This window comes from Lates calcarifer, linkage group LG16_LG22, assembly GCF_001640805.2.
Source record: "Lates calcarifer isolate ASB-BC8 linkage group LG16_LG22, TLL_Latcal_v3, whole genome shotgun sequence".
NCBI classification, from domain to species: Eukaryota; Metazoa; Chordata; class Actinopteri; family Centropomidae; genus Lates; species Lates calcarifer.
In genome coordinates, this window is record NC_066848.1 from 8238492 (window position 1) to 8266313 (window position 27822).

At 40.9% G+C, this 27822-nt stretch overlaps 1 protein-coding gene and 2 long non-coding RNA genes across 3 annotated transcripts in view; 1 reads left to right on the forward strand and 2 right to left on the reverse strand.

Annotated features, from left to right (window-relative positions):
* The window catches only part of LOC127143428 (uncharacterized), a 32571-nt gene extending 23772 nt beyond the window's left edge, over positions 1–8799 (reverse strand). Inside the window, exon 1 of the long non-coding RNA XR_007814825.1 lies at positions 8668–8799. This is a non-coding gene — a long non-coding RNA (uncharacterized LOC127143428). The remainder of the gene's footprint in view (positions 1–8667) is intronic.
* Positions 1901–27072, forward strand: crtac1b (cartilage acidic protein 1b). The gene is made up of 15 exons (XM_018677985.2): positions 1901–2218; positions 5281–5471; positions 7072–7268; positions 7662–7798; positions 10405–10561; positions 12781–12915; positions 13046–13188; positions 15866–16002; positions 17296–17378; positions 17664–17764; positions 17851–18019; positions 19301–19446; positions 19959–20001; positions 20114–20257; positions 20539–27072. The coding sequence occupies exons 2-15, from the start codon at positions 5287–5289 to the stop codon at positions 20664–20666; spliced, it is 1905 nt and encodes a 634-aa protein (XP_018533501.1). The 5' UTR covers positions 1901–2218; positions 5281–5286; the 3' UTR covers positions 20667–27072.
* On the reverse strand, positions 12744–17523 carry LOC108884243 (uncharacterized). Its single transcript, XR_001961009.2, has 5 exons — positions 17448–17523; positions 13459–13500; positions 13293–13326; positions 13028–13161; positions 12744–12863 (listed from the first exon to the last, which is right to left on the reverse strand). It is a non-coding gene; the product is annotated as an uncharacterized LOC108884243 (long non-coding RNA).
* Positions 27073–27822: the final 750 nt, after the last annotated feature.

Here is a 27822-nt window from a genome sequence, read left to right on the forward strand (position 1 = left end):
CCATTCTTCCCTTGAGCTTTCTACATTCCTCATCTTCACTTAAAGAAGCTCTATTTTAAGATCATTGCGTCTAAGGAGGGAGAGGGGGAGGGCACGACCTTGGAGACAAGTGCGGGTGAAGTAAGGTGGCGAGAAGCGCTGGATGAGTGTGTGTAGTTGATGGAGACAGTCCCAAACCACAACATCTTGTCTGAGATTTGTCCCAGTGTGCCCCCAGGGGAAGGAATACAATTCACTCTCCGCCTCAAAGTCACACTATACACTGTCACTGGCTTCAGCTGAGTGCTGATAGATGTCTCTTTGTGTCCTCGTAAATAAAAACACTCTGGTCTCTGCTGTGAGAGACTGTAGATCAGGGAGTAAATAGCTGAAGGTATCATGCGCTGTGGTACGTCAAGCCTGGAGGATTTTCTCTTTCTCTAACCCTTTGCATTTTGTGACCATGTCAGAGAGCTCTGCAACCTGTAAATCAAATGGGGCAGATAAACTGCAACACGAGAGCAATCAAAACAAGTAAAAGCAGTGTTGACTTTAGGTCTTTAACTTAATTTTACAGCCTGGAGCCAATTTGTGGTAATCACAACAGGGAAAAGCTTAACGTCTCTGTCCTGGTATTTGCATTGTTTGAGTCACAGCCACCTGCCTGTGGATTTACACCAGTAGATCACAGACAATAACAGTAAAGACAGAAGTGCACTGGTTTATGACTTCAGCACTTTCAGTTTGAAGTCTTCCAGCACCAGTGAGTTTAAATTATGGTGGGAGACGTCCTTGGGATGTGAACATCTCATTTCACCAAGCTGTGCGCAACCCCACTCTCTCTCTCTCTCTCTCACACACACACACACACACACACACACACACACACACAACTAATTTCATTGGGGGTCTCTGGGAGGCTGGACTCAGTAGAGCATGACATAAGAATTATACATCTGGCAGCAGTAAACCTGCAAACTCTCTCTCTCTCTTCCTCTCTCACTCACACCACACGATCCTGACTGTTATGGGACAGAACACTAACTTTTTGCTCATCAGTCTGAAAAAGAATTATACATTACTTTTGAGGATCATTGCTATTGATACTTGTAATGCTATTGCTTTATTCTATTCATTCCTAAAAGCTGAGCTGAAGCTGAAGCAGCCCTCTGGTTCTTGTAGATAACATAAAAGAGGCAATTTAAGACCTTGGTTACATCTGTAAGTGCACGTTTAATTACTTTACTTACTTTCTTTTCCTCAGTCAGGTTATTGATACATCAAACTCAAAATCTTCAAGGAGCCAGTGAGTAGTGTTTGTTTATATAAATAACCATTTTCAGATTTAAATTTGAAGATTTCACTTTCTGAGGGTATAAAAAACATTTTGTGTTTTAGAACTGATTGTCATTGAAAACATGTGTAATACTTTGTTCACAAACTGCAGTGTTTGAGTCGATCAGATATGGAGAGACAACTCAAATATTAGTGATGATGTAAACAACGCAGGCTGCCAAACTTGTGCATATCAGGCTCTTTTCAGGTCAGTGACCCACTAATTTCAGATTAGACTACACAACTGCTTATGTGCCAACATTTTACCCTGATGTGGTTTGACTGGGGGTTACTGTGTGAAGCCCACAGAGATAATCTTTCTCTAGAATTACTACATTTCTTCTCTAGAGTTACTACAGAATTAACAAAGTATTTCTGACACTTCTGACATCTGTGCTCTGGTGGTTTTAAACCACTTATTAACAAGTAATTAACAAAATTACAAAACAGTCCAGTCCACATGTACATAAAATAATTATACAAAGGAAACAAAAAAAGCAGAAAAGTGGATGGTAGATAGCCTGTATAAAATCGCACGTGGCTGGGACGGGAGTCAGAGCATCCCAACTGAACCGAACAAGCTCCGTATCCTCATTCCAGCTGCTCCCCGCTGCCATATCATAATCAACACCTGGGGACACGCCCACCCACCCGATCCCAGCTTCGCTATTGGCTGTCTGTTAAAATATTCCAAACGCTGCCCGGTGATTGGCTCAAATCTTACACAAGTGATTTCATAAAGCAAATCTTTTGGAAGTTGTGTAAAGGGAATAAGTGGGGGAAAAACCCTTGAGATAACTGCAGTATCCACAGTACAATTAGCTGCCTGTATCTCCCCCCCTCTCTCCTCGCTGTCAATCGCTGGAGGATTTTGTCGGAGTTTCCGGGCATCATCTCTGCATCTGTGAGTACCTGAGTTTGTTTGCTGCTGCCGCTGCTGAAGCTGCTGCTGCTGCTGCCTTCCTATGAGTTCCGCTGGGATATGCTGCAGCCAAGAGCCGAGACAAAGTTGCTGTCCGTCCTGATTTGAAAGCAACTTTCCTCTCTCAACAAATCATAAGTCCCGATTTAGACGGTTATCAGTCAGATATAACCCGAATAGTGTTTTATCATCACCTGTATAAACTGCCACGGATTAAATGCTGCTTCACACAAAGTGGATTCCCTCAGAATAAAAATAATGCCGATGAACATTTAGTAAAATGAACGCAAAAATTGACTTTTTAAAGCAGCAGCTATCCCTATTTTAGATTTTTGTCATGGTTGCACATTTTTCTTATCATTTCAGTTTTTTTATTTTAAACGAGTTGCTATTTGCTTTTTTACTTGAGTTGTGTATTGTACCTAATTTCATGTTTTAGATAGATAGATAGATAGATAGATAGATAGATAACACTTATTATTAATTATCATAAATTTACGTTATTTGGTATTATGCATCAATGAGTGATTAAATTAAGAGTGTAACTCTCCACAAAAACTCCCTCAACTAACTACTTGTTTTCATCATGAAGTTTTGTTCATGACACATAAAATGTGTAAAACTATTCTTATGATCAGTGTTGTTGTTCTGAAGCAGATGAGGTGTTATAGTGAGCCGTTGTACTGTGTGTCTTTGCTGGAATGAGGTGTGTTTATTGTTTAATATTCACTGTGGTTGGTGATGGATGAGCAGGAACTTAACATTAATGGTAGTTGTTGATTGCTCAGAGTGACTGCTTAGTGTAATTCACAGAGACAGGTACAGCACTTTGTGTGTGTGTGTGTTTTCTGCAGTGAGGGTGTCCTTCACAGAGAAGAGTGTTCTGGAAGTGTGTTTGAAAGTGAAGATGTTTGCTGGCTCTTTGTCGCAGTGTTATCAGGATCAGAGCTGGGCTTGAACGCTCCAGAAAGCACATGCTGATGTTGCACGCTTTGATAATGGCCTCTTAATGCCACCATAAATAACCAAATCGAAAACATTTCTCTGCTTCAAACATTTTTTTTACAGAGCTATTTCATGGTCTTTGCCTGGTTTACTACAAATGACTTTATTTGATGCTTCTTATTCTCATAATGGGACAGACTGTTGTTAACCCCAAAGATGTTACATCCTAAAACCCCGATGAGTGCATCAAATATTTCAGAAATCCTTTCTTGTAGAAAAGTCAAATTGCAGCTTTACTTGATGAATAAATTGTCTTGGTTTTTACCGCAGTGAATACAGGGCTAAGCGACTGCATGTCCTTGACTGGATAATGTAGTGCCACACCATTTTATCAGGCCAGTGCCCAATGGTTTCAACCACTCATCTGTCCTTTATTTTTTTTATATTTATTTTTATTTTTTTACCTCCCTCCTTTATCTAGTTTATTACTTTGTATGGAATTATTGGCGATACTTGACTTTTTCTATGTTTTCAAACTGGTGTGGTTGTCATCTGTTTTAAAGGGATTCTTCAAGTGCATCCTCACTATAAAATATATTTTATACGATTGTACCCTTTTCCAATAGACTTTTCTTTTTTACTTTTCAAGTTTTATTTTTCTCCTTTTTTAAATTTATAGCTCACCACCCCTATCTAACATGGGATATTTGAGCAAGTCTGTAAAGCTATCCTCTGTAGTCTGGGACTGCTCAGCTCATTTGTCATTACATCCTCCTCTAATGGGGAGAAACCGCCTCATCTAGCGCTCCTAGTGTTGTTAATTAACCCCTCTTGCTAACAGCCACAGTCTACATCTCTACCAGCTCTCCAGCCGGCGTTATCACTGCGCTGCCTGCCAGGGGAGCTAGCATTAGCCCCAGCCATATTTCTGCAGGTGTCAACAGAGGTGCTTCCTCTCTCTACCGATGTGCTTTTGAGAGTATTACTCAAACAGCGATGTGCTTTTTATCTTAAATTGAATTGTTGAGGGAGATGTTAAAGAACCATACATCACTTGGAAACTCAGAGCAGAAAGTGAGACTCTGCAGCAGTATGGAGGCAGAGATGGGACTGGCCCAATGGCATTACAGACAGAATAAGCGCTATGACGCAGGCGCTGTTCATAAATCCACAGGCAACGCAAATCAAGTTGTCAGCTTGTAAATGCCATTTAGCTTGTGTGTGTGTTGTGTGTGTAAAATTTTGCAGTGCTGTTGTTGAATGATGAGTGTTTTATTTTAGCCTTAAGGAGGTGACCTTCCTCTTTACTTTCTTCCCTCAGTCATGTTTCTCTCCTCTCTTTTCAGTTTGAGCATCAGAAACTCCACCTCTGCCTTCCTGCACTTCACAAGTCCACTGGATCAATCCCTCAACATTCACCTTTTATCTACTGACCACTAAAAGGACACTTACACATCACACAGCCTTTTTATCCAAAAAAAAGCTTTCCCAATTTAGAGTCAGTCACCCTCCCTCAGGGAAGAACACCTCAGGTCTGTTATATCAGGTCATATTGGCTTCTTCTGTGCTCACTTGGCCTCTGGCTAATGCCCTGCTCCATGTATGGATTTTCTGTCCTGTAATTCCTCAGCCTGTCTGCGTGTGATCGGTTGTTCAGATCTAACCCTGCAGAATGCTGCTGATTGCGGTGGTATATCTTCATCTTTATGTCTGAGTATTGCAGAGAGCACTGCCAACAATCCACTGCTGTTTGCCTCGCAATGGATTTGGAGAATTAGCAACAATGGCAGGAGTTGCAGTTTGCAAGTGTATGACCTACGATTTTTATTTGATTTTCATTTGTCTGAACTGCCAGAACAAATTTGTGCAGTAGTTCAGCTGCAGAGTGCAGGACAGGAACTGCTTTGCACTTTGTGTGTAAACAGCAAGTGTGTTTCTCTACGGATATAAAGTAGCATTGTTCTGTTTTTTAGTGTGAAGTGAATACTTTGAAGGATGGACAAGTGACATTTTTTTTCCAGATATAAATCAGACATACAACATGATGGTAGCCTTCCTCAATTTCAGCTGTTGTTTCAGCAGTGTGTTTCTCCCTTTAGGTGAGGATGTTGTTGTGGCTGGTTTTGTTCCTGCCTGCACTCTCCTCGGCTCAGCGATCAGAGCCCATGTTCTCAGCAGTAACTGCAACTGTCCTTCCCCACGACTACGACAACAACCCCACCCAGCTCAACTACGGTGTGGCTGTCACTGATGTGGATGGGGATGGAGACCTGGAGATATTTGTAGCTGGGTGAGAAATGGGGAATAGGGGGTGTGTAAAAAGCCTCAAAGTTAGATTAATTCCTGCCTCATGAATAGCCTCTAAATCCCAGATGCCCCTTTGGTCTTCTCAGACCCACATTTTTTTTCATTACACACAATTAGAGCAATTAATTAACTTCTGAGTGACAGTTAATTCTAAAGACTAAAATAAAAGTGCGCTGTCATTTTCCAAACTAAAGGTTGAAGACAAAGGCAAAAGACTAAAAGACGAGAGATGGTGAGGGTGCCCCGAGGCTCACTCAGCTGATGAAAATGGATGTGATTGGATAGAGAGCCATTGATGGGAACAGTTTGGCAAGCCTGCCTCTATCCAGTGAAGCAGCAATGAATTTCTCAGTGCTTAACAGAATATAGATGGACCAAAATGACCCTGCTTAATAAATGTCATTTAGCCAAGACATCATATTCAGCACGGCATCCTGGACAGGAGGGCATCACAAAACCTCGTAGAGGATGTAATTTCATTGGGGATTAGAGGGATGGAGTCTTTCCGCTCATATTATACTGCCGTTGTTGACCTTCAGTACTTAAGTATAGCATGGTAATACATTTTTTCAATATTCCTATTATACCAGTGTTATACAATAGATGAAGGTGGGACAAGTCACGTAAAGTCACTATGGTACCACTTTTGACAGCATAGCCATGTTAATGGTCAGAACAAAGAAGAGGGGTTTAAGTGTTGATAGATCACATTTTTGTCCTTTGTGTGGCCTCTCTTCTGTGTCACTTCTACTGTCATTAACAGACCCAAAATATCTCCTAGAGCAGAGGATCAACAGATTTTGTGAGTTTTTATATCCAAACATTTCATTTATTGAGGCAGAATTTTAACTTCAAGTTGCTGCATCACACCCACTTTTTGCAATAACAGGATGATTGATCTAAGTGGTACCCTGAAGAAAACTGAGAAACAGTAGTCAAAATATATAAACCTATACTTATACTTAATTTCATATTCTAAATTATGTGGCAACATTTTCTGCCAAAGTTCAAACTGTTTTGTTTATTTTATTTGAGACTTTTTCTGTATTTCTGTTTTTTCTCTTTGGTCCAATCATTGGTTTCTGGTTCATTCAAACAGTGATGTCATATAAGCCTGGGCACCAATCAGGATTTAGCAAATTTTATGCTAGTCGTGGTTAATTCAAGCCTCTAACCTCAGGTTACACATCACAGATTTTTTTTTCTCTGTCAAACTTTTGGTCTACAGCTTCAAATAACATGTTGGTTGCTTTAACTGACATCACTTGAGGCAGACTTTCAGAAAAGGCTTTATACAACTTTTTCACATACACAGTAGAGCTGAAAACAGACTTTGAAGATTTGAAAGTTTTCAGGGGCTTAAAAAAATCAAGTTTTACAAAATTCTGCTCCGAGTCTTCAGTAACTTCATCTATAAATGAAATACATAAAATTGTTTTCAGGTCTTTTTTCAGGCAGCATCATTAGTTACTATTCATGACTTGAAGAAGAAAAATGACACTGCATGATCAAGGCTTTAAAATTCTTGCTGACAGTCTTATGTAATGAACATGTAACAGTTTGCCATTGGTGTCTGTTGACAGCTACAACGGGCCAAACCTGGTGCTAAAGTATGACAAGCACAGGAAGAGACTCGTCAACATTGCTGTTGACAACCGTAGCTCCCCTTTCTACGCCTTGAGAGATCGTCAAGGCAACGCCATTGGAGTGACAGCATGTGACATAGATGGAGATGGTCGGGAGGAGATTTACGTCCTCAACACCAATAACGCCTTCTCTGGTACAGTACAAGCTGACATACTTTTGTAAGAAATACAAATACATTATGTGCTCACTCGCACAGGGGTTATAAGTCTTTTCTTGTACAGAGACAAAGCAAGAGAATCAGTATGCAGATATTAAGCTTATCTCATCTGAGTCTTCATCAGATAACAGATAAGCTTTGTGCTGCTATTAATCAATCTGAGAACTATGGAGCGCACACTGCCAAAACTGTAACACCTCAGCTCTATCATTTTTATAAAGACTCCTGTATCGCATTTCTCACTTTCAGCCACAGCAACCTGCTCTTATGTTCCCAATCACCCACGGTTCTTGTATTGCATAATACCTCTTTACTCTCCACACAATCTCTGCCTCTCCTGAACTCTCCTTAATGTCTCTCCGCATCAAGGTCGGGCAACATATTCTGACAAGCTGTTTAAGTTCCGTAATGGACGCTTTGAAGATCTACTGAACGATGACATTAACGAACACAGAGATGTAGCCAACCGTATGGCTGGGCGCTCAGTGGCCTGTGTGGACAGAAAGGTACTACACACACAAACACACAGACACACAGACACACACACAGCACTGAATATATGCAGATCCATGCCACAGACACACACAAACTCCCCAGAGTGTCTTCTGTGTACATGCATGGGTGCTTCTGTTTGTTTACCAGTGATAACTCATGCCCTGCCTACGCCGCCCTTCTCAGCATGTGCTATGACAGTTCATTTGGGGGAATGGTGTGCCATTTTCTCTCTTCTGTCCATCGCACCAGTGTAATTACAGAAGCCAGGGCTCGTTTGTTTTATAGAACATCGTACGAGGGGAGGACTGATGACTGCACACTACTGCTTTCTGCCCATAACATTTTTTTCTCTCCCTCTCTCTCTGTCTCTCTTTTCCATTGTTTTCTTCCCTCTTTCCACCTCCACTCCCCTTTTTTTCTCTGTCTGACTGACACGCTCACACTTTTTCTTTGTCTCTTATCTCACACACGTGCCTACAGTTCTTACTTCCAATCAGGGGACAGGATAAAGAAGGTAATAGTGGGGAGAAGACAGTAGGGATTACAAAAGATTTTTTTAACTGCAGTCCCATCTCACTGAGCACTGATAAGTTATGCAGCTGCCAAAGCGATTGGAAAGATATCTACTTTTAATGGCTAACGCTTTTACAGGAAGCCAAAACCCTGATGTGTGTTCATCCATGCTAGTTCCAGCAGAGAGACAGAGCGAGAGATTACATTTTCCTATTGTTGAACAGATTTTGAACAACAGCAGAAGGTTACGTAGGCCAAAACCAGAGCATGTTGTATAGTTGGCTTGGTAGCTAATGTGTTTTGTCTTGTTTACTCATAAATAAAGTGTTATCACTGGGAAAAGAAGAGGGATAATTAGTCATCCTACCATTTTGTCTCTCCCAGTCTCCTTGAAAGTGACGTCCAATCATTAGTCTTATGCAAACTGATGAAGGTGACGTATTGATGGGTCCCGCATTGCACTGATGGATCAGTTCACGTTGCACTGGCAGGCAGGATGGAGAGTCTGAAAAATAAGTGGATTTTAAAAGCAAGAATAATTGAATTACCTTCGATAAAAAGCACAATATACATTTTTTTTAATACAAACAAACAAAAAAAGAGTTACATTGGAAGTGGTAGCTCATTCAGGCTCCACAGTGATAGCTGTAAAAGGGCATGCAGTCCCTGCACCGACATGCACTTCTGAAGGCATGCATGTCACACTATTCACAATGGCAGTCCCCCTGACAGAAGTTAGCCTTGGGTGAAGACTTATTGAAAAATCATTGACTTTTAAGTTTGTTAAGTAACTGCCAGTGGCCTTCATTGTGGTTCATTCTCATTTTGTCAAGTTCTAAGTGTGTGTGTGTGAGAGAGAGAGTGTATGTAAGTGTTACCCTCTCCTCCAACCTCAGCAGGCCATAATGTGACGCTTGATGACATTTACATCACCCAGACTCATTTACTTTTCTTGTCTTGTATAAATATAGTAAGGCTACCTCAAATGGTGAAATGGCGTGTATGTGTGCATATGTGCATGTGTTTGTATTGATTGAAATATGTTAGGCCTGGTGGGAAAGCTCATTGGAATCGAGTGTGTAGTCTATTAGCATGGTTCCGTCTGTGAGTTTGTGTCTGCAGGGACTCTGACTGATAATGGAGTGTGAAATTAATCTCCAAAGGGAAGCAGAGGAAGGAGTATGGAGAGAGGCAGAGAAAGAGGGGGTAAAGGGTAGGAAACAGGGTAGTTTGAGATAAAGTGGAAACAAAAGGTTTTATTGGGAAAAGGTGAGAATATGCAGATAATATGGGTACGTCTGATGATTTTCTATATTTTTCAAATTAGCTACAAAATCCCATGAGAGGCCCAAAACCAACAATGAAGTATTGTTAAACTACAAATAACATATGTTCTCGCTTAAGTCTTGTCATATTAAGCAGTGTAAATAGTTTTGGTTTTATGTGACCAGGTTAATTGGAGATACTCTATCTGTCTGTGAGATTTTCTGCACCCAACACGAAAAGTTACATTAAAAATATCTCATTCACCTGCATTGTACTGTGGTGGCATCTCAAAGACAAGCAGCTAGATCCTATTAAAGGCAAATGACATGTCATTACACATGGTTTTGTATGGCTCTGCTTTGAACTACATTCATTCATTCATTTATTCATTATCTATACTGCTAATCTGTTGAGTGTTGTGGGGGGCCTGGGGCCTATCTCAGTTTGCATTAGGCAACAGGAGGGGTACACCCTGGACAGATCACCAGTCCATCACAGAGCCGCTTTGAACTATATTAATAAATGAAATGTAAATCATTGTGATGGTTATGCACTCAAACCTGCAGCCATGTGTGCTGAACAATACAGGATGCCATGCTAAACTTAATGTAGAAAACAAACTCGCAAAGGATGCAGGAGCACTTCAGAATAAAGAATGTGCAGTTTAGACTTAATTTCATGAGCTGATGTTTTAGCAACAGCATGTCTTTTTCTGAGCCTCAAGGAGATAATATTACATATATTACTTCTGAGGAAACCCAAAAGTATGAAATCATCTGTACCCAAACAAAGAAGAAAAAAAAAAAATAAATAAAAACAATATTTTTTTCCCTCCTAGGGTACAGGGCGTTATGCTATCTACATAGCTAACTATGCCAGTGGCAACGTGGGTCCTCATGCTCTCATAGAAATGGATGAGGCAGCGAGTGACCTTTCACAGGGCGTCATTGCCCTCTCCAACGTGGCAGAGCAGGCTGGAGTCAACAAGTTCACTGGTAGGTGTGAAGACCTGTGTGTTTGTGTGTGTGTGTGTGTGTGTGTGTGTGATGTAAGACCATCCGGCTCTTCTGGACCTTTAGTCTGATTTATACAGACATCTGCAGAGGAGCATGTGCTTGTTGTACCCATAGAATCTGAAATATAGGACTTTCGTGCAGAGAGGGTGCTCGACAGGAGGAGAGTAAAGGATAGTTGGAGAAGTGCCAGGTGAGAAAAAAAAGAAAAAGAAAGGGAACCCAATGAGTGTGAGAGTGTGAGAGAAAATAGAAAGGACTGGAGAGAGAGAAGTGTTCACGGGCTCTTTTGGCCTTGTCAGCTGTTTACTCCAGTCAAAGTCACAGGGAAGCCAAGGGGAAGGGCGACACTCACATACATCAGACCAGCTCAACAGCCCAAAGATGGCATCTATCACTGCCTAGTGTGGTTGCCCCAGACTTCTGAAGGTTTGAATACATGTATGTGGATGTCACCACAACGCTGTATAACTAACTTTTAACTCAGTCAGAGTCAGTCTGACCCAAGTGTTAAATGGAAGTTGGTGAAATGGTTAAATGGAAGCTGATGGTGTTATTCACTGCTTTATAGGTATGGGAATTTGAAGGTACAAAATGGAAATCATTGTCAGAGTAGCCAGTAAAATTGTAATATTTAGTCAACAAAGCACACAAAAAGCAAAAGCAGCAAGTGGCCCAGTGGTTGCCTAGTTTGTGTCAAGGATATCATTTGTGTCATACACCTCACTCCCCCCACATTTCCTGTCTGTCCATACTATCAGATATTAAATGAAGGCAAAAATGTCAGATAAAATAAACTCTAAAAAAAGCTAAATTTATCTTAGTCTTCTAGTCAGAGATACAGGCTTCAGTAAATCAGGTGTCCACACTCAATATCAATATAAACCTTTAAATCAAATGTCTCAGCCCCTACACAGCCTGGCAAATTTAGTCCTGTCCTTAGTCTGCATGTCTGTAGAGTATTATGTCTTTTAATGCAAGCTGTCTTCGTTTATGTGTTTTATAGTGTTTTTATATTGTAAACTGCCTTGCTGTAAAAAGAATGTGCTCTTGTGGGAAACTAAATATTTTAATTGAATTGAACTAACTGATCTGTCATTTAAAGTTTTGAAAGTGAGTGTATAACCTTCAAATAGATTTTATTTTTATTTTCACAAATATAATACTGAAATTGGCTTGGATCAACTTAACCCTGCGATGGATATCTGCTTTGGTATAGGAGAAGAGAACAGTAACTGCCAAAATAAACTATTTCACCATGATTTGTTTCTCTGATAAAAGAGACCATCATGAGTTAAAAAAAAGAAAAAAAGGCTGCCTCTATACTCGATACTTTATTGTAACCACTGAAAAGTCCTTGACGCTGATGTCCAGGTAAGTTTTGGAAATGGGACACGACTTTGTATTTGTGCGTAACAGAATCAATCTTCATCATCTTTTAAAATGCAGGATGTCATTTAAACCACAAGGGGGTCAGAGTGAGCTGGCTCAGAATCGCTGTGAATGATGGACGGTAGATGGCTTTGTCATCAAACTGCCGTTAATCAGAGCAGAGGGACAGTCAGTGAAGTTGTATATCTAATGGTTACATATCTCGAGAGAGACATTAGTGGTTTATGGCCGTAGGGGGCGAGTGATATTTGTCTGGGCTGATGGAGCGGGCCAGTAAATCACGAGTGAGTCCTCACTCACAGCACTGACTCTGCATACTGGAAGGGCAATCAAAGCCCTCTCAGCTCCGTAATTAGACTCTGCTGGTCTGAGATGAAGCACTTTATGGAGACACTTCACTTTATACAATGTCATTGGAAAATCCTGGGGTGATATTGAGTGTATTGAACAGTCACAAAGATCTCATAAGGAGAAAATTACTGTACAGCTTTTGGTTAATGCAAAAGATTCTTAGTGTGTGTGTTGCGCTTTTGCATTTCTGCGCTTGTTTGTGCTTGTGCCTAGGTGGGTGTATTTGTGAGTGTGTGTTGTCAAAGCCCATCAGAGTCAGTGTCTCTATCTGCTCAGGGGAAATTGCCTGGAAAGACGATAATGACCTCTTGCCGTTCACTTTTCTTATGGAGCTGATCTGTCTCTCTCTTATTTCACCTATCCGGCTTCAGTTTTTATTTTTAAAACTGCTTACCTTTTTTTAACTGTCTAATCTTCTCTCACCACCGAGGCTTGTCTCTCTGTCTCTGTCTGTGCAGGAGGGCGAGGCGTCGTGGTGGGGCCCATTGTCAGTCAAACGCGGTCTGATGTGTTTTGTGACAACGAGTATGGATCCAATTTCCTGTTCAGGAACAATGGAGATGGAACTTTCACAGATGTGGCGCAGCAGGCTGGTGAGAGGAATGTGTACAGTTTGACCTTGTAGAGCAGTTCATTCTCACAATATCATGGGAATCTGGTGCAAAAACAATACACAAGGTGGGATTTATTTGTATAATAGAGTACTTTGCCATAAAACTGTAGGTGTGGAGGACCCCATGCAGCATGGCAGAGGAGTTGCTCTAGCAGACTTCAACCGTGACGGCAAGACAGACATTGTCTATGGGAACTGGAATGGACCTCATCGCCTGTACATGCAGCTGAATAACCGCAAACAGAAGTTCAAGGTGGGTTCAAATGCGTTTCCTGGGTATTTAACAACTATACATGCACACAAATACCACTGTGTCAATGTAGGTCTCTGTATTCTTTAAGTATGTAGTGTATATACCTGAGTGTTCACACTCGAAGGTAAGCTGCAGAGGCTGCCAGCAAAGAGAAAGATGAGACATAGTGATTGGGGATATGGGTCAACACTTTCAGTTGTATGCACGAAAAAGTGATGGAAGTAGTTGTTTGAAGAGTAACAAAAGGGAGCTTTAGAGAAGGGTTCAAACCTGCATGTGTCCGAACACCTGGCCAATCACTGCAGACAGCACCTGGGACATAAACAAGACAGAAGACATCTTTATAAGTAAAGATGTAAAGTAAATAAGGGGTTAAGATTTGACTGCTGGTTTTGGATAGTTACAAAACAAAAATCATCAGATCGAGTCAGAGCAAGGTTGTGGTTCTCTGTCTTATTCCCTCTGACCAGATCAATGTCTAATGAACCAGCAGCACAGAAATGGCAGATCTCACCCATTAACTCTGTGAATCACAGAATTATCAATGCTAATGGATGGCTAGGGAATTAGCAGTAGTCAGTGCAGGCTCACTATGGGATTGAGTAGAATTTAAAGATGGACGAGTGGTGATTTACTCAATCAGCGACTTTGTAGACAACTCCTATGAGACAGCCAGCAGCGTGTTGGTTTAGTGCAGTTAGACAGAGCAGAGACAGGGACGGACTCTGCTGTGTGTAAATCTGCAGAGGTTTTGTGCTTGGTGATCTATGTGCCAGCAACTGCAACCACATTTTTTAGCAAAGAGATAAACGTCACGGGAGACATCTTTATAGGGGTCAAATAAGGGGTTAACGGGTGATGGTTAGCCCAGAGACAATTCCATCAGCATGACACACACGCGCGCACACACACACACACACACACACACACACACACACACAAAGCTCTCAAATACACGCACAAACACACAGAAGACAAATTGAATTAGCTAGCTAATGTTTTTTTAAACCAAGATTGTTAAATCACAAGCCCACAACACATTTAAGACCCCTTTCCCCCACACAAGCTGACACTCCTACTAGCCTGTATTGACCTTTGGCATGCATAATGAAGCTGTTGTATCACTCCAGTAAACCGCTAATTAAATTGGGCTGAAACAGCAGCTTGCCCGGGTAGTGGAAAGTGCCGATTAGGCCTGTTTGTGCTTTAATTAAAATCTACTGCCGAGGTTTTTTCCTGCAATAGGTTTAACATGCACACATGCAAAAACACACCCTCACATATTTAATATGTATTTGAAGAAATGGTAAAAGTTCAGAGTAGAAATTTTCTTTGGTTATTGTGAACAGAAATCAGAGCTGGAGCCCTCTTTATATAAATATAAAATTACTAGGAGGTGGTGTGAAGAATTATTTGATTATAATTATAGTGTATTATTCATATTGTTATTCCTACTACTTTTTTTTTGCTATAATGATCATATGAGTAACATACTGAATTTAAAGCACATACTTATGAATACAAATATTTCACATTTTATTTTAAATATTTGCAAAATTGAAAAAAAAAAATATTTCCTTGATGCTACAAATCTTCTAAAGTTGTGAACAGTTATTTTCCTTTCTGAGATACTTTATGCATATTAAATCACAGATTAGATACATTTTTTGGTCTCATATTTCTGTGCTCCATACTTGTTTTGGTAATAGTCCCTCACTTTTTCCTTATGGCACATCTATCAATCCACCTAGTAATATAGTAAATGAAGAACTGTTCATCTCTCTCCCTCCCTCGTGGCCTTAGTTGGCCATCCCCTCTCCTTCACCTGAGAAGCAGAAGGTCACTGTGGGCAGCCCCCCTCCCCTGCAGCTTTATGAGCCTTATAATTAAAACAGGGAGTAAATACTGGAGGGAGTGAAGGGCTGCTCTATAACTCTTCCTCGACTTATCACCGTATCACTGAAGCGAGGCATTATCCGTTACTTTCGAGTGCAAAAACTCCTCTGCTGAGGAGACCTTTTTGGGGCAGGACAGTTGCAGTCTACTTTTCTGATGAAAAGGGCCTTTGTTCTTATCTTTAGGCTTCAAATAAAACTCTTTGCCAGGGTGACTTACACCAAGTGAGTGAGTAAACAGATAACAGATCAATGTCTAACTCAAGGACTGGACACCAATTATTGATGGACATGTTGTCTGTTGTGAAGACTGAACTTGTGACCTTATGTTCCAGGTTATGGAACCACCTTTCTAGCATACAGGGCAACAAGAATGACATTTACTGTATGTTTATGAAAGTGCTGGATGTAGTAGAAACCACAACCGTAGCTCTCACCTAAAAAAGACAATAACAGATAATTAAATTGGTCTGGCATTCACTGAAAAAGGACAAAAAGAAGGAAAATCATATGAATTATGTGAAAGAAAACCAGGCAGTCAGGTGTGACGAAAATGTCCCAATACACAAATATGGTGAGAAATAAAGACACTTTTTGTGAATTAATACACCTGCAGGCCAAATCAGGTCTGTGATCAGAATTGATTCCATATGCTCTGTGATCGCTGCTGCTGCATTTTCTGATGTGCTTTCACCTTCTAAAAAGGTGTTTAAAGCACAGAAAAAGTACTTCCTGTGTGTGTGTGTTTCACTGACGTACCACATGCTTGCTTTTTTTCTCAGGACATAGCATCCCAGAAGTTTGCCATGCCGTCCCCGATCCGCACCGTTATCGTCGCTGACTTTGACAATGACAACGAGTTGGAGGTCTTCTTCAATAACATTGCCTATAGGGGCCCGTCTGCCAACAGGCTCTTTAGGTACTCACACAGATATAACACAGACATGCACACACTCACTCATACATACACACATGTACAAGTATGGCAGTAAGTTTTAATAGCACTTTGATGATGAGCTTAATGGACTACTCTTGCGTCTTGATTTAATATTCTAAAACTGGGCTTGGAAGCTGAGAAGAATTTAAAAATCCCAGCCAAGGATACTTATCTAGTCTGGCATCCCGCCTCCTCCTCCACACATGAATGAATCTTTCATTAAGACAGTTTTAGGTCTCTTTTTGGCTCATGGTTTGGCTTCCTCTCTAGATAATATTAATGAACTCAGCGCTCAAAATGCAATATATGATACATATCAATTGTTAGGACTTAACAGTAGAATAAACTCATCCTGTCTGAATAAAAATCTGATCTGGCATATTTTTCTGAACAGGATGCAGAAATCATGATGAAAGTTGCCATGAGCTGGTGGGTCAGTTCAAACTGAATATCAATAATCAGTGTAAGCCCCAGAGATTTCCTGGATCGGAATGTTCCTGCATGTCAGGTCATTGGAGGACATTTTTTTGTCTTTCTAGACACGATGATGGTCTGGCAGGGGTCACTGCTCCACAGCCCATGGCTCTGCCATTGTCTAGTATGAAGATGAATCAGCTAATTTAACTTAAAAAAAAAAACAAACAAAAAAAAAAAAAAACAAGCTCAAACTATTGTGCCCAAGCTAATTAATTCAATAGAACTAATCAATATTTAGCTGAGCTGCGGGGTTTAACAGCCAGGATCAGCACATTAGTCCACTGTGAAATGAAATTATAAAGTTGGATATAGAAATGCTTTGTCACCTAAGGTACACGGTAACTGGTGATGTGCATGAAATTTTTTTTCAAACAATGTCTGTCTGCAGACATTCAAGTCAATTTAAAAGCTACCAATTTTAAGATGTCAATTACAATCAGGCAAAACCACAAAGATTGTCATGAAAAATCAATTGATAGAAGTTATAACAGCCTCTACTTGTGGGCTCCCACTGGAGGATTTTTTTGTTTTTTTAGTAGTTAACAAATACATAAAAAATGCTTGTATCTACTTATTATATGTACAATCTTAATCTGTAGCATAACTATAACTAGAGTTATTAGTAAAATATTGCTCTCTGACATAGTGGAGAAGAAGTATAAAGTACTGGAAAATGGAAGTACTTAAGTAAGGTACAAGTACCTCAAAATTAAATACTGCTTATATATTAATAGCAGCTATGGTGTCAGTATCTTACAGTGATTTTGTTGGGTAATTGTTGTGATACTGATGTGCTAGGGTGAGCAGAAGAGAGCATGGAGACCCCCAGATAGAAGAGTTGAATGTTGGGGAGGCATCAGAGCCTGAAGGACGAGGAACTGGTGAGTGTGGCAGAACAGATTCTGTCTTACAACACCGCATGAACGATGAGAAGCAGCTCAAGAACAAACCTCATGTCTGATGTTCCAACATCTCACCATTAGATGGCACCAGAGCTCCATTAGGGATCTGAGCTTCCTCCTGAGCTTTATAAAAGAAAAAACACATGTTCCACATAATTAGTTCTATGACTGCTGAAACACAATTATCATGTTTCCTCGCATGAGAATAATAAATGTTATGTAGGCTGTTTCCTGAAGTGCATCATTATTGTGATGGATTACCAGGAGCTGTAGCCACAGACTTTGATGGTGATGGGCGTCTGGAGCTGTTGGTGTCTCACGGTGAAAGTGCAGCACAGCCGCTCTCTGTCTACAAGGTCAACCAGGTGAGTTAAAAGAGTCAAAGTCAGATTGACACTCAGTAGCGTAGTGTAATCTAAACAGAAACCCATCATTTCCTCATTTTGTCTAGGGCACCAATAACTCATGGCTGCGAGTGATTCCCCGGACCAAGTTTGGTGCTTTTGCCAGAGGAGCTAAAGTGGTGGTGTACACAAAAAAGAGCGGCCCACACACACGTATCATCGATGGTGGCTCAGGATACCTGTGTGAGATGGAACCTGTCGCCCACTTTGGTCTTGGTAATACTGCATTTAAACTCTTAAGGACACACAACTCTTGCAAGTGTGTCCTGCTTGGCCTGAAACTAATGATTATTTAATTATTAACTGCTATGTTGATTATTTTGGTAATTAATTGTTTTGTCTATGAGGTATCAGAAAAACTGTGGAAAAATGTCTATTGACGTCATGTTGACGTCTTTAAACTGCTTGTTTTATCTGACCAACAGCCAAAAAACCCAAAGGAATTAATTTACAATTATATAAAACATATATATATATATATATATATATATATATATATATATATATAACATACATAACATATATGTATATTGGTGTTATTGGTGACGTAGTTTCTGTCAACTGACAAATCACTTTTTGTTTCAGCACTGCTTTCTACTGAAGAACAGACAGATACTGAAACAGACAGAGAAATGGACACAAAGGGCATTACAGAGAGTAGTGGTGAGAAGGAAAATGAAAACTCTTTATGGAAAGCATTGCCTGATTGGGTACCCATGGGAGAATAAGTTGTCTGTGGGAGGGAGCTGGGTGGACAAAGAGGGAAAAGATGTGGGACAGGTGCTGAAGCTGGAAGCCAGCCCGGTTTGTGAGGAACCAGCTCCCTGTCTCTTCCTGCCCCCCTAGAAGAGTCTGCTGGTGGTCATCCAGGCCTGGTAGCCCACCCACTGCTGCTCCCTGGCCCTGCTCACTGAGCCTGTTCTGTATCAGGACTGTGCAAGCACAGATCAACTCCGGGGGCCCTCAGTTTTAATGCCCGATTACTCATGACACACGAAACTTTCCACACCATCGTGGCTTCAGAGTAGACCTCCATACTTGCAAAATGCGTCACTGCTGGTAGACATGTGAAATACACTCCCCACCACTAAATGAAAGGGTGTCATGTGGGAGCAGAACAGGTGAAATATTCTTTGGCTCTCAGACAGCACACCTGCTGAGTGGATCGCTGTCTGGCAAGGTAACTCAAGATCTGTTTACATTAAAAAATGCCACTTTAATTAAGGGCTGCAGGGGCCCTTTGGAGAGGAGCTTTCTTTATGCCTGATTAAAATAGTTAATGGAGAGAAGAGAGGAGGGTGCCACTCTGTCTCTCACTGTGTGAGTGAGAGTGAGAGGGTGTGTGTGTGTGTGTGTGTGAGTGAAAAAGAGAGAAAGGAGAAAACTTCATGAGAACAGCATACAGGGTACAGTGTACTGTATGAGCCTTGAACACTCAGTGAAGGTCATATGAACATTTATTTTTGTGTGTTCTGTCTGTGCTCTATGTCTGACCAGGTAAGGATGTGCCCATCAATGTTGAGGTGTACTGGCCAGATGGTCGTTCCGTGGCCCGACCCCTGGAACCTTCAGAGATCAACTCAGTGCTGGAGATCCACTATCCGAGAGATGAGGAGGAAGTCACTCCCACTGTGGAAATAGAGGTACAGCACCGTTTCACAGTGGTCTTAAAATCTTGTTATCTAAAGGATTGTTAGGCTTTGTAGAATCGGCTTTGCCAGTATGTGCATTATTTCTAAATTGCCTTCTTTGGTGCTCCCAGTGGTAATATCAAACAAGTGCAGGAGCAGCCACTAAAACACAGTATCAGTTGTTATAATAAGTGCATTATCAGCTTCATTACCTAATCCTGAGTGTTAGTGTTGAAGAGAATCCATTTGTGCTTAGTCAAACTACAACACAGCAAACTTCAGTTCAGCAAGTGGGAAAATGTCACATCAGTGGTGAGTCAGGAGCTCATTTCCCCCCAACCACATTAATATGGCCATGCCATGTTTTTTCTACGGACAATAAATTCATGCCATCACAATAACTTCAAAATGGATGACAAGTTAAAGGAAAAAAATGTATGGAAGCATCTGCATTTGTTGTTTCTCATTTCTCATCATATTTTTCCTTTAATTTGTCACCGTTCTGCACTGGTTATTTCTTGCAGTGTGGTCATGGGTTTGCTCTGAATGAGAACGGCCGCTGCACTGGTAAGTTGACAAGATTTATCAACCTGTTGGCCACTCGATGTTTGTTGTTGTTGTTTGTTTAAAATCAAAACAAAAAAAGTGTCTTTCCCTCCCTCACCTCCCCCTGCTTCAGATAAAGATGAGTGTACCCAGTTTCCCTCTGTGTGTCCCTCTGACCGCCCCATCTGCACCAACACCTATGGTAGCTATAAGTGCCGTGCCAAGAGGAGATGCAACCAGGGCTTTGAGCCCAACGATGATGGGTCAGCCTGTGTGGGTGAGTGGTCCTGGCAGAGTCAGGGTAGACTTAGCTGGATTACCGAGACGTGGAGAACAAAGGAAGCAGTGCCAGAGAACGAGATGCCTTAAGCTGCCTTAATTACTCTGGTTTTGAGTAAAGGCTTAGAGGTGCTAACATTCCTCTGACCGTGTCCCCTCTCTGCACCCCGCTGTCTTGCATGACTAACTCCCGCATGTGAATGAGCTCTCTTTCAGCCGTAAAGACGCAGATGTTGGCTAACTTTTTCCCTGCCCTCTGTTTCGCCTCTTTCTCTGCAGCCCAGGTGGCTTACTTTGGGGGGACGCGGTCTTCAGGGGAACGCAAGTGGTCGGGCCTTTCTTTCTGGTTGCTCTCTGTCTCTGTGCTACCACTCCTCTCTACCCATCTTCAGACTGGACTCCTGTAGCTGTCACTGTCCTCTCTTCCTAACTCTCTCCACTGCTGAATGGGGATGTACAGAAACTCTCTGAGAAAACTTTTCACCAAAACATCTACTCCTTCTCCTCTATGGATCTCTGCTATCTTTTTCCATCAGTTATTTACAGTCTTTGGCCCCTCCTCCTCACCACTGCTACATGTGTCACCTCTTGGCTCCCGGCCCCCTCTGGACTATAAAGAAACACACAGGGAGCATGCTCGCTGGGAGCTCTGGGGTTCAGAACTAACTGTGTCACACCCGCAGAGTCCTCACGTCATCACCTGGCACTTATCTTAGTTGGGCCTGAACTGAGGCCAAGTCAATAAGTGGAGCCGCAGTGTATAAACCTCTGCACATACAGAAGACAGATCTACTGGCTCCACAGACCACATTCATTAGAGACACGCTGAGGCCCCATCTGTATCTCCACAATGCCGCTATGTTAATCCTAACAATGTCGCTCTCATTCTTATTATGGGCTTACAGGGATGCTGAGGAACACCAGGTCTCCACGCTTTAAATTTTATGTGTGTATAAGAGCGCGTGCGTGTGAGTGTACTATGTCCAAAGAGGCAGTCGGGCAGAGGCACATATGTCAGACCATCTGTCTCCGATGGTAGGCTACATTTTGTTACCTATGAATAATACAACAGCACAGTGAAGAGGATAAACACATGTATGTGAGCACAAGTTAAGTACAGTAACTAGAGGTGTACTTGAACCTATCATCATTTATTTAGCATTTTTTTAGATCAATCTGCTATGTAATGTAGAACAACTCTAAGTTGTATTTATTAAATTAGCATCAGCTCAGAATATTCAATGTTATTATTAGTTTTAACTTAATATTTATTGCTTTTTCTTCCTAATTAAATCAAATAAAGGCCAACTCAAAGTTTAAGGCATAGTAGCTGGAAAATGTACATGAATCCATTATAATTTATTCAACAATTTCTAAATCATTTGGCACAAGATATAAAACTACAAAGGATAAGGCTGGTGATGTGCTATATTTTTGTTAATGTCAACAAATCACAAGACCATAATCATGACACATAAGTCAGTCTCTTAATACTAAGAAACTAACCTTGCTGCCATGTCTGTGGTATTGGTCCCTACAGAGTTTATAGAGTTTAATCTTTTAATTTTCTATTCAATAATTTTATAAAACAGCTGGTCACTGTAGTTTTCAGCAAGTTACTCAAACAGGAGTAAATTGTGTTTTTTTTGTTGGGGGATATTGTCAGCTGTAGACTTGGTGTGGGAGTGACTCAAAATAAACTACATGTCACTCAGTGCAACTATGTAGCTTGTTGATATGTTTTTATTAATATTTGAATAATCAGTGACACAGAGGAATAAGCTTTGTTGGGTTTTGGATACATAGGAAATATGTGTTTGTTAGTTGTTGATTGGGGTTTTTAAGATATTTGTTGACAATAACAGTAATGGAATTTGGTTTCACATGGTGTTGCCACATCTTTCTTGAAACTTTTTTAGGAATCTAACAGATGCTTTGGCAGAAAAGATTACAAAAAAGTGAAAACACTGTCCTGCACAAGATGTTGACAGCTGTTGCTGACTGACTGAGTTTTGCTTCCACATTATTTTGCAAGGCAGCATCAATTCTCCTCTTAGCAATCCCAGTGCTGAAGCTACACAACTCGTATTTTAGCCAGTGTTAGACCACAATCAGCGTCCTAGCAGGGGATAGATTCATCAAGTATTGGCCAGTACAGTTCTCCAGAGTTGAGGCTCTGTCTGTGTGTGTGTGTGTGTGTGTGTGTGTGTGTGTGTGTGTGTGTGTTTGTATGATTCATGGATTTCTCCCTATTCGCTCGCTGAGGCAAGTGTTATATATTTTTGGACATTTTTAGCCAAAAACCTCACACATTCCATTTAAGAAACAGCACCAAACTCGGCCCCTTGACATCAGCCTGCTAATGAGTTGGCCCCAAACCACAGATGCCACCTGTAAATATCAAACATTTCAGCTGAGATTTAAAGACTGAACTTATTCCTCTCTGAGACATTTTTAATGAAAACTAAGACGCATCAGAGCATGAAAAAGTAATAAACAAACGATGATGGATGTGTTAAAGCAATTAAAATTACTCACCACGGATCTGTGTTGGATCCACGCTGATGATGTTGTCATGCTCTCTAAGTAAGCCAAAGAGTCTGTGGAGAGTAAGAGTTACAGAGGGTTCAGCAAGATCGTGTCCACTCAAGTCAATTACTTTAATGTGTCTGTAAAGAAATTTTCAGCAACAGATATGTCAAAGAGGTTCAGCTGAGGTTGCTGCAAAGATGTTATTGTAAGGACAGAATGGAATTTTTTTGTAGTTTGAATCACACCTTTTGGTCAGACTTGAGCTGTATCACCATGGTCCAATATGTAAGCTCACAGTTTGCATGAACTATAAGATCTAGTGTTTATCAAAACTGCACGCTTTAAAGGGACATAGAGATGTTTTTAACCCATTGCTAACATTCTCCTACTTAAATACCACAATCCTAATTGCAGTGTAGTCATTTGTTGTTAAAGAGATGATTGTGTGAATCCAGTTTGTATCTTTTCCTATAAATGTGTTGAAATAGGCATTTCAGCTAATACTGAAGTTTGTAACTAGAGAGAGGATACCATTGAAGACTGTTGGCTATTTCACAACTCTTAGTTACATGTACACACAACTTAACATACTGTGTGCAGTATTTACTGTATATAATCTGCCCATTCAAACGCGCAGGGGGTCTTGGAAACCAGATATGAAGCTTTTCTGTGTCCAGTGAAACTGGAGTTCATGAGGTAATGCTGAAGAAAATAAATGAAAACATTCACAGTGATGGATTACTTTGCTCAACCACTTTAGACACACCTGGACGTAGGATTATATATTTCTGGGACAGAGAGCAAGGAAACGGCTAAAGAAAGGTAGAGAAATGACACGATATCAGTAACTACAATAGCAGAAAAGACTCAACTATGAACAAGGTCAACTTTAAAAGAAATTCACTCTGAGATTAGTGAACGTGGCTGTGCAATGTCACTGAATAATATCCAAGGACTGCACACTGCAGAAAAGATACTGCGTGTGTGTGTGCGCGCATGTGTGTGTGTGTGTGTGTGTGTGTGTCTGGCATGGTCACTGCCACAGCATTGTTTGCATCCCAGAGGGTCCAGCTGTGTTTCTTTCTGGTGAAATGAACTGCAAGTGGAGATGTCCCTGTGCAAAATAAAACCTGGAACACAATGCTCAATGTGTGTGTTTCAGGGGAGTTTGGACCTGTGCAAGTGTATGTGTGTGTGTGTGTGTGTGTGTCTATGTGCACACATACAGCCTGTTTGTGTGTGGGCTTGTGCTCCATGTGGAAAAATAATCCAAATGCATTTTTTGTGCTTCAGACCACCAGTCACAAAATGTCCTGCAAACTCCAATTGCACAACGTACACACGCCACGATGTGTTCACAGAAAATGACAGAAGATCAGATTAAGGAAGGATATGTTAAGAAAATATTTGTACTGTGCGGAAATGGCCAGAAAGAAGGAGCGGAAGGAGACAAGAAGAAAAAGCTGTACAAATGTGGATGTATACACTGTAGTGGTCATTTCTTTTCAGCTGCAGCCAATGAGTACGTACGTTTATTTTCTCTTGTCCCTGATGCAAACAACTGAGCAGGCTTTTCAGAGCTGCTCGTGTGGAGTAGTGCTGTGTGCATACTTGTGTCTCCTGTGTCTTTGGGGCAGTGCAGGCCTGAATCGAGTAAAGGTGCGCTGGGGTTTCCTTGCGGCCTGAAATAAAATTAATGCTCCATCATCCCTGCTTATAATTGCCTGAGCACATCTCAAGTCATTTGACTTCAATTTATTTGACTAATTCCTCCGTGCCTGAACACTAAAAGAAGTCAACGACATTAGAGATTAAGCTACTTCAGCAACCACTTAAGCATGAATGGCATCACTCATGACAGTTGGCTGCTAAGTAGGTTGTGGATTATTGTTACTGCTGCTAATTTCAAGCCATCTCTTCAATACGTACAAGATAATTAAGTTTGTGATAAGACGTTATCAAATGTCATTCATTCATTTTCTTTACCTACAGGGCCACAAGAGGCTGGAACAGTTCTCAATATGCAATGGGCAGAAGGCATACAGTTAAAAAGAAAATTCCAATTTTTTACAAGTTATTTTTGTGGTGTTTGCTAACATTTCTCTCTGTCAAAATAGCAAAGTACAAACTAAAGTAACTGCTGAATCCTAGGAGCATAGCAACATTGCTAGAACACAGTCTGATAGGGCGAGAAACGCGGGTAGTTAGGTGCTAAGACAACAGTTTGGCAGGATTACAGAAACTAGATGTTGGTAACACCCCATAGGGGACTACTTCCTGTAGGCAAAACTATAACAGTCTATTTAACATGGCCATGCTTTGTTTAAGACACAACACACACGTTATAGAGGAACATTTGCACAAAATGTAAATGGAAGTACCATACACATACAAATATACTGTAGAGATATACAAATAATCTCTTTGGCTTGCTGTGTTTTGGCCTTGTGTTTGTTGTTGTAGAAAACAAAGACAATGTTTCAAAGCTTTTCCTCTATCTGCTTTTATCCCTGTTTCACCCCTACGCTCTGCAGGATCTCATCCCTGCTTCATTTAAAAGCCATTAAGAAGGCAATGACTGACAAAGCAATTTTTTGCCAACAGATTGAAGCAGAATGAAACACAATACCCTGTTTCACAATTAACCCAAGGTGATTAAAAGTGACATTTTAACTGGAACCACACGTTTCCAGCCTCCGACGCTTAACATTGTGTTTTTATGTAGCATTCTGGGCTGCACTTGGTGGAGGTCCAGCGGCAAACACAACACAAGGGCTGTCAATCACACTGAGGTTAAATAAACTGAGCTGATATTCATGCCAAAGCCAACAGGCAGGGCGGCGGTATAGTGGGGGGAAAAAAATCGATTAAAAGGAGAGTCTCCAAAACCGGGCTAAGCACAATAAATCAAGCAAGGCCAAAACACAGAGAGAGACAAATCCTGCAATTTCCACCATGTTTTACCTCCTTTACTCTCCAAAGAGTGTCTCAGCACTGTGGTTTTCACGACAGAATTTCAAAGCAAATGTTCAAAATCTGATACAACATCCATACACATGTTCAAACAATAAGCCAAAAGGGTCTCTGTGTGGGAGGGGTTCTGTGTACATAATGTCTGTGTTTTGAAGGGAGCAGTAGCACTGAATCTTTCTGTTTGTTGCATCACACAGGGCATGGTTTAATGCACAATCATAACTCACCGTGATCTTGAATTTGGGCAGATGTAGATAAATGTTTGGTGGGCCTGATTGAGCACAGCTGGAGTTTTGATGCCTCATGAGACACTGTGGTTTACACATTATTTTATTTTACTGGATTCCTGTTGCTTTGTTAGTTTTTGTCAAGGGAACTGAAATAAATGTGTATTTGTGTGCGATCCCAGTTGCAGATGAGTGTCAGGAGCAGATTATAGGAGCGAACATCCTCCTCTGACGTCACCACAGGCCTGACTTTTCTCTGATGCCAAGAGCTTCTCCTGAGGGGCTCTGTGTTTGATGCATTACATGCAAGCACACAATTGTAAACTTCACCATAATGACTGCACTGCGTCTGCCAGGCACCGCTGCCAGTCAAAACATTTTCGGAACACAGAGGCAGCAGTGGGATACTGATTTTCTGTCATTTTTAGGAATAAACATTTTAACCAATCAATACCAGAAAGTGACTTTTTTCCCCCCTCTGGACATCCGTGACTCAGAACTGTGGAAAAGGTAAAGCAAGTCCACTTTTTTCCTGTTTAGAGAACTAGGAATAAAAGATCAGGAAGGGTGTGGAGGAAGTAGAAAAGAAAGACAAAGTGTTGTGCAGCCAAAGAATGTGGAATTTTAAAACATGGAAACTCAAAACAATTGTAGCGACAGGCTGTAGCAGAAGGTAGGGGGGAAAAGATTTTAAAAAAGAAAGGAGGTTTGTGTGGAGGACAAGAGTAACTTCTTGACGTGAGAGTGACCTTTCCCGATGTTTCTTCACTCCTCTGCTGTCTTTGAGAAAATATCAGTTCACTCTCACCGCTCCTCCTGTGTCCTCTCCTGTGATCTTAACTAAGCCTCACTATGTGCCAGAACGTTATCACTCATTTGGCCTTATGAGCAGGCTATGATGGATCTGCTGCACCTCTTACGCGCACGGACAGACACAAAAAGCAGTATGGACTGTCACCGCTGCAAAAAAATGTTCAATGAAACAAGTCGGTCTAGAACTCAAAAGTGTACTTTGTACCCTAAACCTATGTTAAATGATTTATTTGCCACTTATATCACCCTATGAAGGATTTATAGAGATGGTGTTATCAAATAGTTGCTTATTTACACATTTAGATGACAGCAAACAGCATTATCATTCATTTGGAGTTGTGTTTCTGTCCACCTATTGAATTTTATCTTTTTTGGTCTCTTTGGTTTTGGTCTCCATCACCTCCTGAGGGAAGTAAGAAATAATGCGCAGTAGATCATGAAACAATGGCGCTGTTTGTAGTCCAAAGGGCTAGTTTATTTGAAAGGACATTCCCAATAAATTCTTCACAAATTAGGTCAGAATACAGAAGAATCTTGGTGGCCCATCAAGCACCAAATTCATAAGGTGGTTTGGCGTATACTACTAATTTTGGCCTTTAGTCCCCAGAAATCTCATTAAGACCATCAGTCACAAGGAGAAATAAATTACCGCCAATTAGGTTATGTTTGTTTTTGTTTTTTTTTTAACCAGTTTTTGTTTGTTTCTTTAATTGTCGACAGGATTACAAGTATTCAATCAATTAACCAAATAAATTTAGTGCACATCCAGTTAAATGGGTGGATCCAGGAATTTGCTATCACTTCCCTTGACATAGCATGAAAGGGAATTTTTGATATTTTGGTCTTGGCAGAGGTAAGCACCATTCTAGTCATGCCTTCTGCAGACATTCATTGTCCCTATACTGAACTTAGAAAGCAACTGTTGTGATGTAGAGGGCTTGATTAGTTATGGACAATTACGTATTAGTCACACACCCATTGCAAAATTCTTTGGTTAGTAAAAGTCATACTGTTTACA